Below are 16590 nucleotides of genomic sequence, written 5' to 3'. Positions count from 1 at the left end.
AATGGCTAATATCAGCCCAAATGGACTGAATTTCGGCATACCGACCGAATTCAGTCTAGAAGTAAGTACATTAACTTTGGTGAAAATCGGTTCAGTATAGCTATATCCCATATGTTTTATCTGATTTGGTGTTTAAGTCCCTCACAGCCGCATGCATTCGACAATAATTAAGTTGGTACCAGTTATCAGATACAGCTATATACCTCGGAAAAATGTTATCGAGGTAGGTTCAGATTTGGATGTAGGTCCCATATATATCCTCAACCAAATTCGGGTTAATAGTGCACCAAATGGCCAATATCAGTCTAAAAGTCCTGAATCTTGGTACATCCAACCAAATTCAGCCTTGAAGCAAGTATATCGAATTCAAAAAAAAAATTGGTTCAGATATAGATATAGCTCCCATATATATGTTTCATCCGATTTGGTGTTTAAGTCCCTCAAATTCGTAATATGCGATATTTGGTAGCAGATATCTTATAGAGCTCGGAAATACCTCCACTAAATGCTATGAAGATCGGTTCAGATTTGGATATAGGTCCTATATATATCTTCAATCGATTTAGTGTTAATTTTGCACCAATTTTTGGTACATCCGACTGAATTCAGTGTAGAAGCAAGTTCATCAAATTTGGAGAAAATTGGTTCAGATACTGCTATAGCTCCCGTTCCCATTTGGTGTTTAAGTCCCTCACATATATATATCGTTAATCCGATTCATTTCAAGTTTATTGTGCAAATAATGGGAAATATCAGCCCAAATAGAGTGAATTTCTGGACGTACGTTTCCATTTTCTGCTACTCGGCTCCCATATATATTTTTTTAAAATCCTTCTCCAAGTAATATTATGCACTCTATAGCAAACTATAGCTGCTCTAAAGCCAAATGTTGATAGGTGGTATGATCTACTTGAAATAAGTTCTTTTGTTATGGGAGCTCTACTAAATATGCATATGAGATGTGTTTGAATTTCGAAAAAGAACTATATTTATTTGTGAAATTTTCATCATATTTTGCAAGAACATTTCCTGTAATTTAATAGCTTTGTATACTCTGCACCAAAGAATTTTATTGATATTTTGAAGCAATGGATCATATTTGCAAAAAAAAAGTATCTTTAATATGGTAACGCGAGTTCGAATTTAAAATCACTTTTTGATAGATCAATGGAAACATGCTGAGCATTTCATTGTCTCCATGTTCGAATTACCGTAACACTCTATGTATATACATTATTTGTGTCATTCCAATCGTACTCTCTTCTTTTTTTTGTATTTTATAGGATACTTACGTTGTGCTCAACAACTCTTGTATTAGTTTATCCTTTTCCTTAAAACAACCCAAGGAACAGATGGCATTTAAAACATCAGGATCCACAGCCGAGGCAGATGGTATGACATGTGTCTGAACAACTTCCATCATAGGTAATTCCAATTCCAGTTCGCCCTTGCCGCCGGCCGTTACCCAGGGATGTCGATTGATTTCCGCCAACTGCAAATAAAAACAAAGCAATTTAAACAATCATATCCTGCTGCCCCAAATACCATGTTTTATTTGTATTTCGGGAGACAAGGGGATTGGTTGGGGTTCATAAACTTGTTTGTCTAGAGATTTGACTCATCAGTCATGTATTGTTGTTTTATTGTCTGTGTGTCTTTGTCTTGTAGTTTGTCTTCTTTGTCTTTGTCTACTTCCGATTGGGTTCTCAAAACTGCAGTCAATGTAAAGTGTGGGTGTGTATGTGTATGACAAAACAATAGTTCTGTTGTTATTGATGTAATAAATATATTCGGTCTTTCGATGACTCACCGTCAGTCGCCGTTCTGGATTCACTTCAATCATGCCGCGCAATAGACTCTGGCAATCGGGGGGCACAAAGTGCGGTATGTGGAACACACCCCGCTTTACTTTCTCCAACAATTGTCGCAAGTTGTCGTCATCGAAGGGTAATGCGCCCACCAAAAGTGCGTACAGAATAACACCGCACGACCATACATCCGCCTTCCGGCCATCGTACTTTTCACCCTTAAATTAAGAAATTAATATTTTAGTGCAATTCACATTTTCAGCCCAGCTCAAATCGCTCTATTTGCTTGTGGTGGCAATGTGGCGATGTGGTCAACTTGTCGTTCGCATGAGCATGCCATCAACGACACAATTAACCACCATTAAATGTAATAATTTCATATTGACTCGAATTGGGGTCATCTCGAAATTGTTGGAAAAAGTACCGTAATACCACAAATACCGAATGTCTGCCACCACATACATATATACACAAGCATGCAAGGACACGCCAGAGTAGGCTATTTACATACCCGTATAACTTCGGGACAGGCATAGTGTGGTGAGCCACATGAAGTTTCTAGCATTGAGCCGGCCGGCTGCAGTGAGGCCATACCAAAATCTGCTATTTTAATATTATTCTTCTCGTCCAGTAGTAAATTTTCTGGTTTCAAATCCCTATGGCTGTAGGGAAAATGGAAAACATAAGCAGTGGGAAGAAGATTTTTTTTAATTCGACAGCTTACCATATTGAGTGTGAATGGCAGAAATCTAATGCAGATATAATTTGGCGGAAAAATTTACGCGCTTCCTTCGGTGTTAGCCGACCCTTCTTAACCAAATAGTCGAATAGTTCACCGCCGGAAACGTGTTCCAATATTAAATACAAATATTTCTTATTTTCATAGACTTCACTTAGGCCCAGGACATGTGGATGATCAATTAATTTCATAATAGCTATTTCTCGTTCAACCTGAAAAGAAAGTAAATATTTTCTGTTTATTCAATTTACTTTTTATGCAGAAGGTATGGGAGTTTATGCTAATTAATTAGTGAGAAGGCAATAGATGGTATTCCTACGAGGAAAATTTTCACATGGCTTAGTGTTTATTTGTTTGACACAGGAATAACTCACGAAGGTGTATTTGTATTACAGCTTACGGGAAAAATACAAATAACAATGTGGGACTTCTCTGGACTAAACATTACTCTCCCTCATAAGTGAGACACAATCTACAAATCAATTCATAGTCTGTTGAATGCGAGAATCGATTAAGTACTATAATCGTTTGTTTAAAAACCTCTGTAAATTCTAAACACCTCACGCCTATAGTTTTTGTGATATTCACAAAATATGAAATTGGTAAAAAATTGACCTAAACATTAAGTCATTCTACTGGTCACAATTGTGATCTAGTCATCGAATCATGTATTTCAGATGATGATCGGAGGTGGTTGGGTTAAGTTCTTTCACTCCAATCGTTCATACTCAAAAGGTTTGGTCTTAAATTTGATTTTCATAAACATTTTCAAAGCGCTTCTTTACTTCTGAAAAGCTGGGATTTTTCAGAATTTTGGTGCTTATGGTAACCTTTAAAAGGTGACGAGCCAACAGAATGTTGTAACCTAAAAAACACATAATACTCCTATATATCCCTTAATCGCCAAATTTCAGGAAAAATACATCCAAATCCTTGAATGTGCTTTGAGTCTGAGAAGCTAACCTTCCAGATTGTATTTTGTAGAAGTATCTCTCAAACTATTGGTTCCTTTATATGCGCCTATACATTCATAATTATACCTAATGGGGGCAGAACATACCTACTAGGGTCTTCGATTGTTTCCAACTACAATATTTGAAACTAATAAATAAAAATCGTTGCTCATTTAATTAACAAAGGCAGATGGTCAAATGCCAAAGAAATAACAAAGAAACCTAAACATAGCGAAATATTGAACCTGCCCTCACCTTTTATTGTGACGAACGACTTATTTGCCGCTTATCGTTTTATCCTGTCTGTTTTAAGTTTTTATTTAATTCGCTTATAAACCAAGGTGATCTCTGACTAATTTTTTAGTATAATAATCGCTATTTAATCTACTCACTGTCCTGCAGGTATATGTGGGCGTGTTAACCAAAGTTTCGAGCTCTAGACTTGCCAAGCATTATGACTTTGCTTTTCTCCATTGTTTGTAGACCCTTCACAAATATATGGAGGGCATATAAAGTTTAACATTCATAATTCATCGAAATATCGAATGTGTGTATTATTTTTTCCGCGTAAAATTGTAAGTCGATTTGGTTACTTCGGTCCTGCTGCCCGCCGGGTATAACCTCGCTAACATTTTGACGAAACAAAAAACGAAGCTTAGTCTCTGCAAAGGACTGTCGTTTATCTACTGTCAGGTAATATGCGCAAATGAATCTCGATTTTCTTTCTTCTCTTCGTGGAGGTTTTTAAATTGTCGGTCTGGCCATTTATTTTTCATATCATCTGCATTGCATAAAATAAAAGGCATAAAATACGTAGCTATGAAATAATCTTTCATGTCCGCAAGGGTGTTTACAGTGGCTGATCTCGAGTAATTTTTGTGTCAGTTTAGGGACTCTATAACAGCTCAGATGTCCGTCTAAGTATTTAGGTACCTAAACTAAGAAGTATTTCTCTTTACTGCCCATCGATAAAAAAAAAAAACCTGATTCCATTCATCCATGATTCTCTGACTGGTATTGACGTTTCACAAAAGGCAGCCGCATTAGTGATTAAATATTTGTTCCTAGTATGTCCTAGTTGTTATTGACTGCAAATGATATTGGCTTCCTACAGGTCAGCTATGCGTTCTTGTGTGTCTTAAAATTAAACCTTTTTTACTCAGGTGTATTTTAGGACACCAAAAATGGGTCTTAAAGAGGGCTATATAAGTCCACGTTTTGGTATAGGCTCCATATAACTGTACCGACAGACTTAAGGATTTTTGGGTGATTTAGTCACATTTTCAAAACGAGTTCACTGTCAATTGGAAATATGTGGTCCCAGAATGTACGAAAAAATTCTTGCAAAAAACTGTACATATAGGTCCAAGGTTTGGTATAGATATAAATCCCTTATAACTCATAAGATATTCGGTGTATGATGATTTTTATCACAGTTTTCAGTGGAATGGTTTACTATTTGGTACTTGGAGTTCGTAATGGGTATTATCTCCTATAAGAGACAATTTCCTACACAACCCCACGCCTTTGTTTAGCTTAATATAATAGCTTAACATAACGGTACTCAATATTCGGTATTTTAAGGATTTTAGCTACATTTTTCAATAGAAATATCTCAAACTTGGTGTTTGAAATTCATAATAATCAGCACCTTCTCTGGGAGATAATTCGCTATACAGATTCACATTTTCGTACATTTTTTGCAAGTTCCTTCCAAATAGTAGAGGGTATTAAATGTTTGCCCAGTCTTATTTATTTTGTTTTTAGTTCACAATTATCTCGGTTTGTTTATGATGTTTGGTTAGAAAGCTTTTGAGTTTGACACTGAATCCTTGAGTCCTTTCGTATTGAATTATAAATCAGGCGGTAGCTACATTGTTGCAGAGTACATGTTCTATATTATATGATAAATATTCGGACTACCTATTGGGTTCGCTTTGTAAACATTTCATTCGCATATTCAGTTCAAAAGAAATATTAGAAAATACAACTTTTATTTAAAATGCATTCGCAAAAAACGTTGGCATTTTGCTTTAATATCAAACCCATAACTTAAGAGAAAAATACATTCTCATTAAACTTCAAAGTTCTATGAGTTTATTCTAATATCCAGGAAATTCGTATTAAAATGAGCCTAGTTTAAATTTTTAAATTTCTACGTGTCCATATTAAATAAAGTTCAATGGCTTCCCAATAGGTATCGAACAAAGAAGAAACTACACGCTTACCTACATACACACTTGTTTAACCACACCGAGTTCCTAAGTTATTTATTAAGTTCATTATTAAAAGTAATTAACTTTCCGAAAGGTATTGTTTATAAATAAATCAGTAGACAGGTATAGATAGGACACGGACGTAAGTACAGTCGGCCTCAAAAGTAGGTCTGCTGTGGCAATTATTTACAAGTATTAATTATTATGACAAGTAATGAGGCAAAATGTGCCTAATATAAATAAGAACTAATTATTTGTATAATTAAAAAAAAACGTGGTCACCACAAGAAATACGAAATTGTACTACTTACATAAAATGAGTACTTAAAATAATGGCCGTCCAGCTTTGGTCAGTAATGTGAATTTATATTGTTTTTGTTTGATTTTTTCGTCGGTTGACAAAATTATTTCGAAGAAACATAGTTTCGACCATTAACACAGTGAGAGTCTTATTTTATGTTAGCGTTTAATAATAGAATCTTGTACTACATATTGTGCCAAATTCAAGGACAAAAATATTCTCTCTCTCTATTTCCACTGTATATAAAAAAATCTAGAATCATTTGTACAGAAAATGGATCATATCGGTCCACTTTTTGGAAAATTACCTCTGTAAGGATAACTCCGATTTCAAAGATTTTTTACGTTTTGGCCTTGTCTTCCATTTAGTTTTGCCAAATTTTAGCATTTTGAGTTCTGCTCATGTAAGGACGCTATTTACAAAAGATGATCAATATGCAGGGTGAGATGAAAAAACTGCAACCAACTTCCAGTGACAGCTCATTAAATTGTTTACAAGCGTACAAAAAAATTTTGGTAAGAATTTTCCAAAAAAAAAGTTATTCGTGATGGAATTCAAGCGTGATTGTGTGATTTCTTAATATTTGGCTGGAAGTGGCTATCGTTAAAGCACTCCAGCATTTAAATGTGAATAAATCACTTGTGTCTCGTACCATCGCTCGTTACCGTGATACTGGTAGCGTGGCCCGAAGTAAAGGAAGTGGACGGAAGAAAACAGCAACATCAGCAGAAATGGTTCGAAAAGTAAAGAAACGACTTGATCGAAACCCGCGTCGTAGTGGCCGAAAAATGGCTCGTAAGCTGAACATATCGGCAAATATTGAAAAATGGGCTCGGGTAAAGTCCTTCACATTCCAAAAAGTTCAAGAACTTACACCGCAACAGAAAGAAAATAGACTCAAAAGAGCTAAAGAGTCGCAAAAATATTCTGGAGAGTGTATTAAAGTCTTGGGAACGCAAAGCAAGGTTGGCACATAAAAAGTACCAAAGTGTCGATCACCTGAAGCAAGCGCTTCGCCGGGAATGGGGAAAAAATACCGCAGAGCAACATTCGGACAGCGTGTGACGGTTTCATTAGCCGTCAATTTGAACAAATCTAAACTTATTCTAATATTTGGTGCTATTTCAGACATTTTTTGCTTTCATTCAATAAAATTTAAAAACAAAAAATGTAAAAATTATGGAGTTTGGCTTTGTTGCAGTCTTTTTATCTTACCCTGTATGCCCATTTTTTGGTACAGCAATTATATAATGAGGGTTATCGTTGTATTTAAACTCGACCTTTTGTGGCGGAGGTTACGATGTCGAAAGCTGGAACTATATCGGATACTTTCTTCGACCATCATGATGTTTTTTCAATTTTTATATCCTCCACCATACTATGGAAAGTATATTAACTTTGTTAATTCGTTTGTAACTCCTCGAAATACTCATGTCAGACCCAATAAAGTATATATTCTTGATCAGCGTAAAATTCTACGTCGATTTAGCGATGCCCGTCTGTCTGTCTGTTGTAATAACGCTATCTTTCGAATGAATTGAGATAGATGGCTAAAATTTTGCACACATGTTTATTTTTCCAGTAGGCAGGTTAAGTTCGTAAATGGGCCATATAGGTCCACGATATTATTCACCGAAATTGTTTCAAACTTGGTATTTGAAGTTCGAAAGGGATACTACAGCCTAATACAGAAAATTGACTGTGCAGGTCCACGTCTTCATATAGCCCCCATATAACGGTACATCCAGATATTCGGTATTTTGATGATTTTAGCGAAATTATTAACCGGAATTGTTTCAAGTTTGATATTTGAAGTTCAAAGGGATATTACAGACTAAGATAAAAAAATTTATTGTGCAGGTCCACGTCTTCGTATAGCCCCTATATAACGGCACCTCCCCATATTTGGTATTTTGATGATTTTAGCGACATTATTCACCGGAATTTTTTCAAATTTGGTATTTGAAGTTCGCAAGAGATACTACAGCCTATGACAGAAAATGTTCTATGCAGGTCACGTCTTCGTATAGCCCCCATATAACAGTACCTCCCAATATTCGGTATGTTGATGGTTTTATCGCCATTGTTCGCCGGAATTGTTTCTAATTGCGTTTTTAGAATTCGTAATGGGATCTACAGTATGCGACAGAAAATTGCCTATGTAGGTCCAGGTCTTCGTTATGCCCCATATTCGGTATTTTGGGGTATTTGAACTTCGTAATTGATGCTACAGCCTATGGCAGAAAATTGTCTATGCTGGTCCAGGTGTTCGTATAGGCCTCATATGTCAGTACCTCCCTATATTCGGTATATTGACGATTTTAGGTACAATATTTACAATATTTGAAGATCGTAATAGATGCTACAGCCTATGACAGAAAATTGTCTTTTCAGGTCCAGGTCTTCGTATAGCTCCGATATAACGATACCTCCCTATAAATGGTATTTTAATGATTTGAGCTACATTATTCACCGTATATTTCAAGTTTCGAATTTGAATCTAGTAACGGCAAACAAACAATGTCCATGTAAACCCCAGTATAACGGCTATATTCTTATAGACCCCAATATAACGGCTATATTCGGTATTTGTAAGAGTTTAAAATTTTCAAATTCGTTATAAATGGTGGAGGGTATTCAAAGTTTGGCCCGGCCGAACTTACTGCTTTTTAACTTGTTTTTTTTTTTTTTTTTTTGGGAAAATACCAGAATTGTTTGACCAAAATTTATCAAGTATGTGTAAAAATATGAGGATATACCAAGTTTGCACAAAATCGTACAATTATCGTGCACATTATACATGTTTGTATTAGTGAACGAAGTCTCAAATTAACTCACTCTCGGATATTACTGTACGTACGAAAGCCTAGTGCAATGAGACATTGCTACAATATTAATTACTATCGGATATTAACTTAACAAAACTAATTAGGAACTTTGTTAATATTCAACTAAAAACCGAACAATAAAACATATCGAATTAACAACAACAACAAAACAAATCGACAGCACCAGCAATGGCAAAACCATTATTGGGAAGTTGAACTTTTAACCTCAAACTGAAGAAGGACAATAGAGGGCAAGGTAAACAAAAATTACATTGCGTGTTCACAGACATGCTCGTGCCTGCATCAATTCTAATCTAAGTTCTGCACGCAAGGATTAACGGAAAAGGAAGATATTTATTTGAAAAAAAAAAAAAACATTGCAAATAGTTTGAGTTACAATTTGTTTTCAGTATATTTTGAGGCAGGCCTCAAGCTAATCGCTGTAAACTTACCTTCATTAACACAGATTCACTCAATTTTTCACGGTTGATAATTTTAATGGCCACTTTCTTCCCGGTTACACAGTGTACGCCCAATTTGACAAGTCCTAGTTAAAGAAAACAAAAAACAAATATTAACATTAGGCACAAGAAAAATAAGAAATAATCGGAAATAATTATTCAAAAATAATAAAAAAAAGTAATAAAAGTGATATTTTGTTTTATTTTAGTGTTATTAAAGTAGATCTTACGCTATGAGGGTGACAATATTCATCGAATGTCCTTGCCTTTATAATTTGAAAAGAAACCACAGTAAAAAAATGCTTGTTTTTTGTTGAATGGGAACAAAAATTATTTTGATTAATTTTTTTACCGTAAGTACGCTTTTCGTTAGGGACTAAATTGAGTTGATGGATTTATTTATCTTCGATAAAGACTTCAAGAAGTTCCATAAAATATTTTTCAATGTAGACAGCATTGACTTTCATTCCGTTCATACAAACAATATATACAATTCTTGTCAGATCGACACAAACACAGTGAATAAAAAAACTGCAGAGTTCTGAATGTACTTTCAAAGTATAGATTTTTGGAGCAGAAGAATCCGGAGGGGCAAAGAGAAAGTACAGAATTTTGGGTTAGGTCGAATATTCTCCATTTACAGCAAGATCTAACTTCTGTATTCTGCATTCTCACAATTTTGCACCCCTTCTTTACTGTTTTCCAAGTGATTTTACCTACTCAAATAGCTATTGAACATGTAGTATGGCTTTCAAGCGGTCTAAATTTGAAATCGGTTGGTTCTATTATATAGGAGATATATCTTAATCTGAATTAATTTCTACTAAATTTGACAGCATTTTCAGCATTTTTTATTCTGTCATCATCAACAGCGCATATTACAGCTTTGAATCAAATCGCAGCTGCCACCAACATCAGACTGCGGTCATTTCTAAGCCACTCACACGACAGCTGTTATTATATATTGTTTACAAGAGTATAAAAGCATTTTGGTGATTTTCCAGAGAAAAAAAGTTATTCGTGATGGAATTCAAGCGTGATTGTGTGATTTCTTTATATTTGGCTGGAAAACCACAAGTGGCTATCGTTAGAGCACTCCAGCTTTTAAATGTGAATAAATCTATTGTGTCTCGTACCATCGCTCGTTACCGTGATACTGGTAGCGTGGCCCGACGTCAAGGAAGTGGACGGAAGAAAACAGCAACATCGGCAGAAATGGTGCGAAAAGTAAAGAAGCGACTTAATAGCCGACGGTCGCTCTCCGCTCGTATTAATCAACCGTGGCATTAGAATAAATACCGAATATTATCGCGAATATATTCTAGAGGGTGTAATAAAGCCTTGGGCACGCAAACATTTTGTCCTCAGACCTTAGACATTCCAACAGGACTCAGCACCATCGCACTCAGCACGCGCCACCCAAGAATGGTTACAAAATGATGTTACTCGCTTCATTTCCAGAGTACAATAGTCACCAAAATCTCCGGATACCAATCCGTAAGACTATTGTGTTTGGAGTATTTTGGAAAGCAAGGTTGGCACTAAAAACTATTAAAGTTTCGATCACCTCAAGCAAGCGCTTCGCCGGGAATGGACCACAATAGGTTATACTCAAATAATATAGAAGTTGTAGTAAAGACCAAAAATGGTAAAGGCTATACAAAATACATTCTGAGAAAATAGTTTGTGGCTATACTATCTAGAATAATAGCTCATGATAGAGGCATGTTAATATAAACAAGCAAAAAATTAGCTAAGTTCGGACGGGCCGAAATTTTTTACCCTCCACCATCTTGGAGAGACATGACAAATTTCGAAAAATACTGCTCAAATGAAAACCGTTATATGGGGGCTATACGAAAAAGTGGTCCTGCATAAGCAATTTGCGTCATAGGCTGTAGTAACGGTTCCGAACTTTATATACGAAATTTGAAACAATTCCCGTGAACAATATCGCAAAAATCATGAAAATACCGAATACAGGGAGGTACCGTTATATGAAGACGTGCTCATGCATATTTAATTTTACCGTTATATGGGCGTTAGGTTACTTTACACAGAAGGGCAAGACAATTCCATAAAAAATTTGTCTGAAGTAATCAAAATACCGAATATCGGAGGTACCGTTTTATGGGGGCTATACGATATCGTGGACCCATATAGATAATTCTCTTCAGGGGATAAAGTACTCAGAAGGAACTCCTTGTGTGAATTTTCAGACAATTTCGTTGTGGTTAAAATAATCAAAATACCGAATATCGGGAGGTACCCTTATATGGGGGATATACGATATAGCGGACCTATATATACAATTCTTATTCAGGGAGTAAAGTCCTCACAGAGAACTCCTTGTGTAGAGTTTTAGAAAATCCCAATTAAATGTGAATAAAACCATCAAAATACCGAACATCGAATGCCGATACATGGGGTCTATACGATATCGTGGACCCATATAGAAAACTCTGTCTCAGGAGTTAAAGTACTCACAAGGCACTCCTTGAGTGGATTTTTAGACAGTTCCATTAAAAATGTGGCTAAAAACTTCGACATCGTGGACCGATATAGCCCGTCTTCAAACTTTACTTGCCTGCAGACAAAAGACAGATCTGTGCAAAATTATAATAAAGCATCCTATCTTACTTGGTTTGGACTGTAGCGTAATTACAACAGACGGACAGGGCTAAATCGTCTTAGAATTTTACGTTGATCAAGAATATATACTTTGTTGGGTCTAAAATTATTATTTCGATGAGTTACAAACGGAAAGACGAACTTAATATACCCTAAAAAAAAAACACAATTATAGAAACGTTTTACAAATAAAAGTTTAAATAATCCAAAAAATTTGGTTTATATTCCATAGACCTTTCCAATTAATTGAATATTGCCTTAGCTAAAACACTTAACATTGACAACTGTGTTGTTATGATATCATAACAACAGTGGTATTTTTACCATTGGGTAACAAAAAAACATTTTTATATAAAAGTATCTGAATTCAAACGTGTTCCACTTTAAAAAAGAAATACCTGTAGGACCGTTTGTGCAATGATGTTAAAATACTAAAAAAAATAAACATAAAGTGGGTGAGCCCGTTATATGGGGGCCATAACAAAACGAGAACCTCTATAGATAATTTGGACTTCAAGGATTGTCACCTACCAAATCTTCTTAAATACCAAATTTGAACAGTTTCGTAGGTAAATGTGACAAGGATTATCAAAACACAGAATATCGGTGGCTATCGTTATATGCGCGCTATAGGAAAACGTGGACCTAAATATTCAATGTTCTGTGAACGGAGCTAGAACCCATTATAAATCACAAATTTAGAAACTTTCCAAAAATATGCATATTGCTTTAGCGGTTTAAATCAATTAACATCGGGTGAGATGAAAAAACTGCTACCAACTTCGGCTGCTGTCATTTCTAACCCACTCGTCCGACAGCTGTTAAAATTATTACAGTTACAGCTCATTATATTATTGACAAGCGTACAAAAGCATTTTGGTGAGAATTTTCCAGAAAAAAAGTTATTCGTGATGGAATTCAAGCGTGATAGTGTGATTTCTTTATATTTGACTGGAAAACCACAAGTGGCTATCGTTAGAGCACTGCAGCATTTAAATGTGAATAAATCTTTTGTGTCTCGTACCATTGCTCGTTACCTTGTTACTGGTAGCGAATCCATGAGCTAAAGAGTTGCTTCGCTTGGCCGAAAGTGGTTAATTGCCGAATTTGGTTTTCTCCGATGAGAAAACATTCGTTGTCCAGCAGTTTGTAAAAAAACAAAATGATCGTGTTTAGTTGCCAAAGAGGTCAGCTAAAAATGTGTACCTTCGATTGGCAACCAGAACTCAAGCGCTGGCCACGGTGATGTTGTGGGCCGCCATAACAGCCGATGGTCGCTCTCCGCTCGTATTAATCGATCGTGGCATCAGAATAAATTCCGAATATTGTCGCGAGGGTGTATTAAAGCCTTGGGCACGCAAACTTTTTGGCCGCAGACTTTGGACATTCCAACAGGACTCAGCACCATCGCGCTCAGCACACGCCACACAAAAATGGTTACAAAATGAGGTTCCTCGTTTCATTTCCAATGCACAATGGCCACCATAATCTCCGGATACCAATCCGTCGGACTGTTGTGTCTGGAGTATTTTGGAAAGCAAGGTTGGCAGTAAAAATACCAAAGTGTCGATCACCTCAAGCAATAATTCGTGCCAAAGTTGACCAATTCGAACAAACCTTCACTTATTCTAAAATTTGATGCTATTTCCGACATTTTTTACTTTCATTTAATAAAATTTAAAAAAAACAAGTAAGCAAAGGCTACAGTCGAGCGGGGCCGACCGTTGAATACCCTACAACACTATAATAAACGATACAGTTTATATAGGCGAGATACTCGGAAGAATTCCACAAGATATTGTGACAATTAATAAAAAAAAACATCAGGTTTCGTTCTCTAATTTTCGAATAATAGCAACTTAAACTAATTTGCTCATTTCCAATTTATTGGTAGATATTGCACGTAAATGGTCTTCCTAGATCTGGAAACAATATGGCAGTAGATTAACATTTATTGTTGGTTTTTGACTGAAACGCATCTATATGAGATACAGACATTTGACTATATTCTTCGAAATCAGCGTTAACGAAATAGACAGAAGTGTGTCTTTCCTGTATTTGGGAATTCTCCAAAAAGTCACTGGAATGGACATTTTCGTATTTTGTCTACAAAAGTTGGCAAACTCCTTCACACATTGAATATTTTTGCATGGCCATCCAAAACTGCTTGGCTTTTGCAATGTCCGGTAACCCCCATTCAAATTGCGTGAGGATCGGGCGATAATTACGACCTGCTGACAATTTTGCAGTTTTTTGGTCCATTTAAACCCCTAAATATATGGCGATCATCTCCAAAAAGAGTAGGCTTCTATTCTGACCCTCTCCATGCAAAATTTCGTAAGGATCGGGTCATGAATGCGATCTGTATCCTGATATCCTAATTACTTAGTTTTGTTAGTTGTAGACATATTACCAAATGTTTAATTCAAAATGAAACCAGTAAAGAAAGTCTTAAAGTCGGGCGAGGCCGATTTTATGATACCCTACTTTGCTAATTTAGTAGAGCTCCACATAACAATTAAAAGTTTTTATGGGAGAATTCGATCATACACGCTATGATTATAATTATAATTTAAAGTTCAAAGGACTAAATATGCCGAAGCATTTGTATCTTTTGAATTCGGACTTGTATTGCCCAATTGGTGCACTATTAATTTGAAATCGGAAAAAGATATATATGGGAGCTATATCCAAATCGGAACTGATCTCGATAAAATGTGGCAAAGATATTTCTGAGCTGTATTTGATATGTATCCCTGAATATCGTTGTTACGGAGTGCATATTACGACTGTGGGTAACAAATACAATAAATCGGATGAACAATATATATGGGAGCTATAGCTATACCTGAACCGATCTTCACCAAATTTGGCATACTAGCTCTAGACTCAATTCGGTCGTAAGTGCCAAATTTCATCCCATTCGGGCAAATATTAGACCTTTGGTGCACAATAAAAGGTAAATCGGACGAAGTTATATATGGGAGCTATATCCAAATCTGAACCGATATTGATAAAATTTGGCAAAGATATTTCGGAGCTGTATTTCATATATTTCCCTGAATATCGTTGTTCCAGAGTGCATATTACGGCTGCAGAGGACAAAAATTACAAATCGGATGAACAGTATATATGGGAGCTATAGCTATATCTAAACCGATCTTCACCAAATTTGACATACTAGCTTCTAGACTCAATTCGGTCGTAAGTGCCAAATTTCATCCAATTTGGACAAATATTAGACGTTTGGTGCACAATAAAAGGTAAATCGGACGAAGTTATATAAGGGAGCTATATCCAAATCTGAACCGATCTCGATAAAATTTTGCAAATGTATTTCTGAGCTGTTTTTGATATATTTCCCTGAATATCGTTTTTACAGAGTGCATATTACGGCTGTGGGTAACAAATATAACAAATCGGATGTACAGTATATATGGGAGCTATAGCTATATCTGAACCGATCTTCATCAAATTTGGCATGCATATTTTAGGGCCTAATTTGGGTGCATATGCAAAATTCCATACAATTCGGGCTGATATTACACGCTTGGTGCACAATAAAAGGCAAATCGGACGAAGATATATATGGGAGCTGTATCTAAATTTTGACCGATTATCTCCAATTTCAATAGGGTTCGTCCTTGGGCCAAACAAAAGATCTTTGCAAAATTTCATCTGGATCGGGCAATAAATGCGACCTGTACTTTGTTTACAAAAATACATGGACAGACGGACAGACGGACGGACGGACGGACGGACAGACGGACAGACGGACGGACGGACGGACAGACGGACGGACGGACATGCATAAATCGACTCAGAATGTGATTCTATGCAGATCATCAAAAGGAACTATGGGTCTATCTTGTTTCCTTCTGCCTGTTACAAACAAATGCACAAAGACATAATACCCTGACCACCTTGTGGTGTAGGGTATAAATATGCCAAAAATATGACAAAATTTAAAAAATATGAGAAAATGTTACAAAATCATTGTTTTCATCTTTAGAGAGATATTTTTATGCAACTTTTTTAGACGGTTTTTCTTTCCTGCCAAGAGGCCATTCTGAATTAATGAGAACTATCGAAATCGGTTCAGTCGTTCTCGACATATAAGAGACCTTTCAAGCATATCTTCTTTGATAGACATATATATCACACATATTTGCTATATATCCGATGTGTTCGATGTTAACATCAATGTAAAGCTCAGAAGTAAACTTGTCATGGCTTTGTGAGTTCGCCGGGATTTAAAATATTCGCGGTTTAATGAAAAATTTTGCATTTTTTCAACACAAAATATATGGTATATTTTACCCGCTAAATATTATCCGACGGCCACCCAATTCGGTGGGCTTCTTCCCCGCCCTAAACTCTAGCTACATGCGAAATTCCGTGTCGATTGGTCTATAATTGCGACCTGTATAGCTACTGCAAAATCCGACATTTTTTCAGTATTTGGTCCATTTTAACCCCTAAATATTTGGCGATCATCTCCAAAAGAAATAGGCTTCTATTCTGACCCTAACCCCACCTTCATGCAAAATTTCGTAAGAAATCGAGCCATAATTGCGACCTGTAGCGTGATTACAAATTAACATGGACAGACGGACAGACGGACGGACGGACGGACATACATAGCTAGATCGA

The 16590-nt window shown here is 36.1% G+C and overlaps 1 protein-coding gene across 1 annotated transcript in view; it reads right to left on the bottom strand.

Moving 5' to 3' along the window:
- LOC101891215 (serine/threonine-protein kinase BRSK1) overlaps window positions 1-16590 on the bottom strand; it is a 67254-nt gene that overhangs the window by 14458 nt on the left and 36206 nt on the right. The window contains exons 3-7 of the mRNA XM_059129302.1: window positions 9298-9392; window positions 2533-2759; window positions 2320-2470; window positions 1811-2026; window positions 1293-1492 (exon numbers count right to left, since the gene is read on the bottom strand). Coding sequence (XP_058985285.1) covers window positions 1293-1492; window positions 1811-2026; window positions 2320-2470; window positions 2533-2759; window positions 9298-9392 — 889 coding nt within the window. The remainder of the gene's footprint in view (window positions 1-1292; window positions 1493-1810; window positions 2027-2319; window positions 2471-2532; window positions 2760-9297; window positions 9393-16590) is intronic.

This window comes from Musca domestica, unplaced genomic scaffold (assembly GCF_030504385.1).
Source record: "Musca domestica strain aabys unplaced genomic scaffold, Musca_domestica.polishedcontigs.V.1.1 6, whole genome shotgun sequence".
Lineage (NCBI taxonomy): Eukaryota > Metazoa > Arthropoda > Insecta > Diptera > Muscidae > Musca > Musca domestica.
Note: the sequence above shows the minus strand (reverse complement) of the source record. Positions and strands in the feature narration are given on the sequence as shown.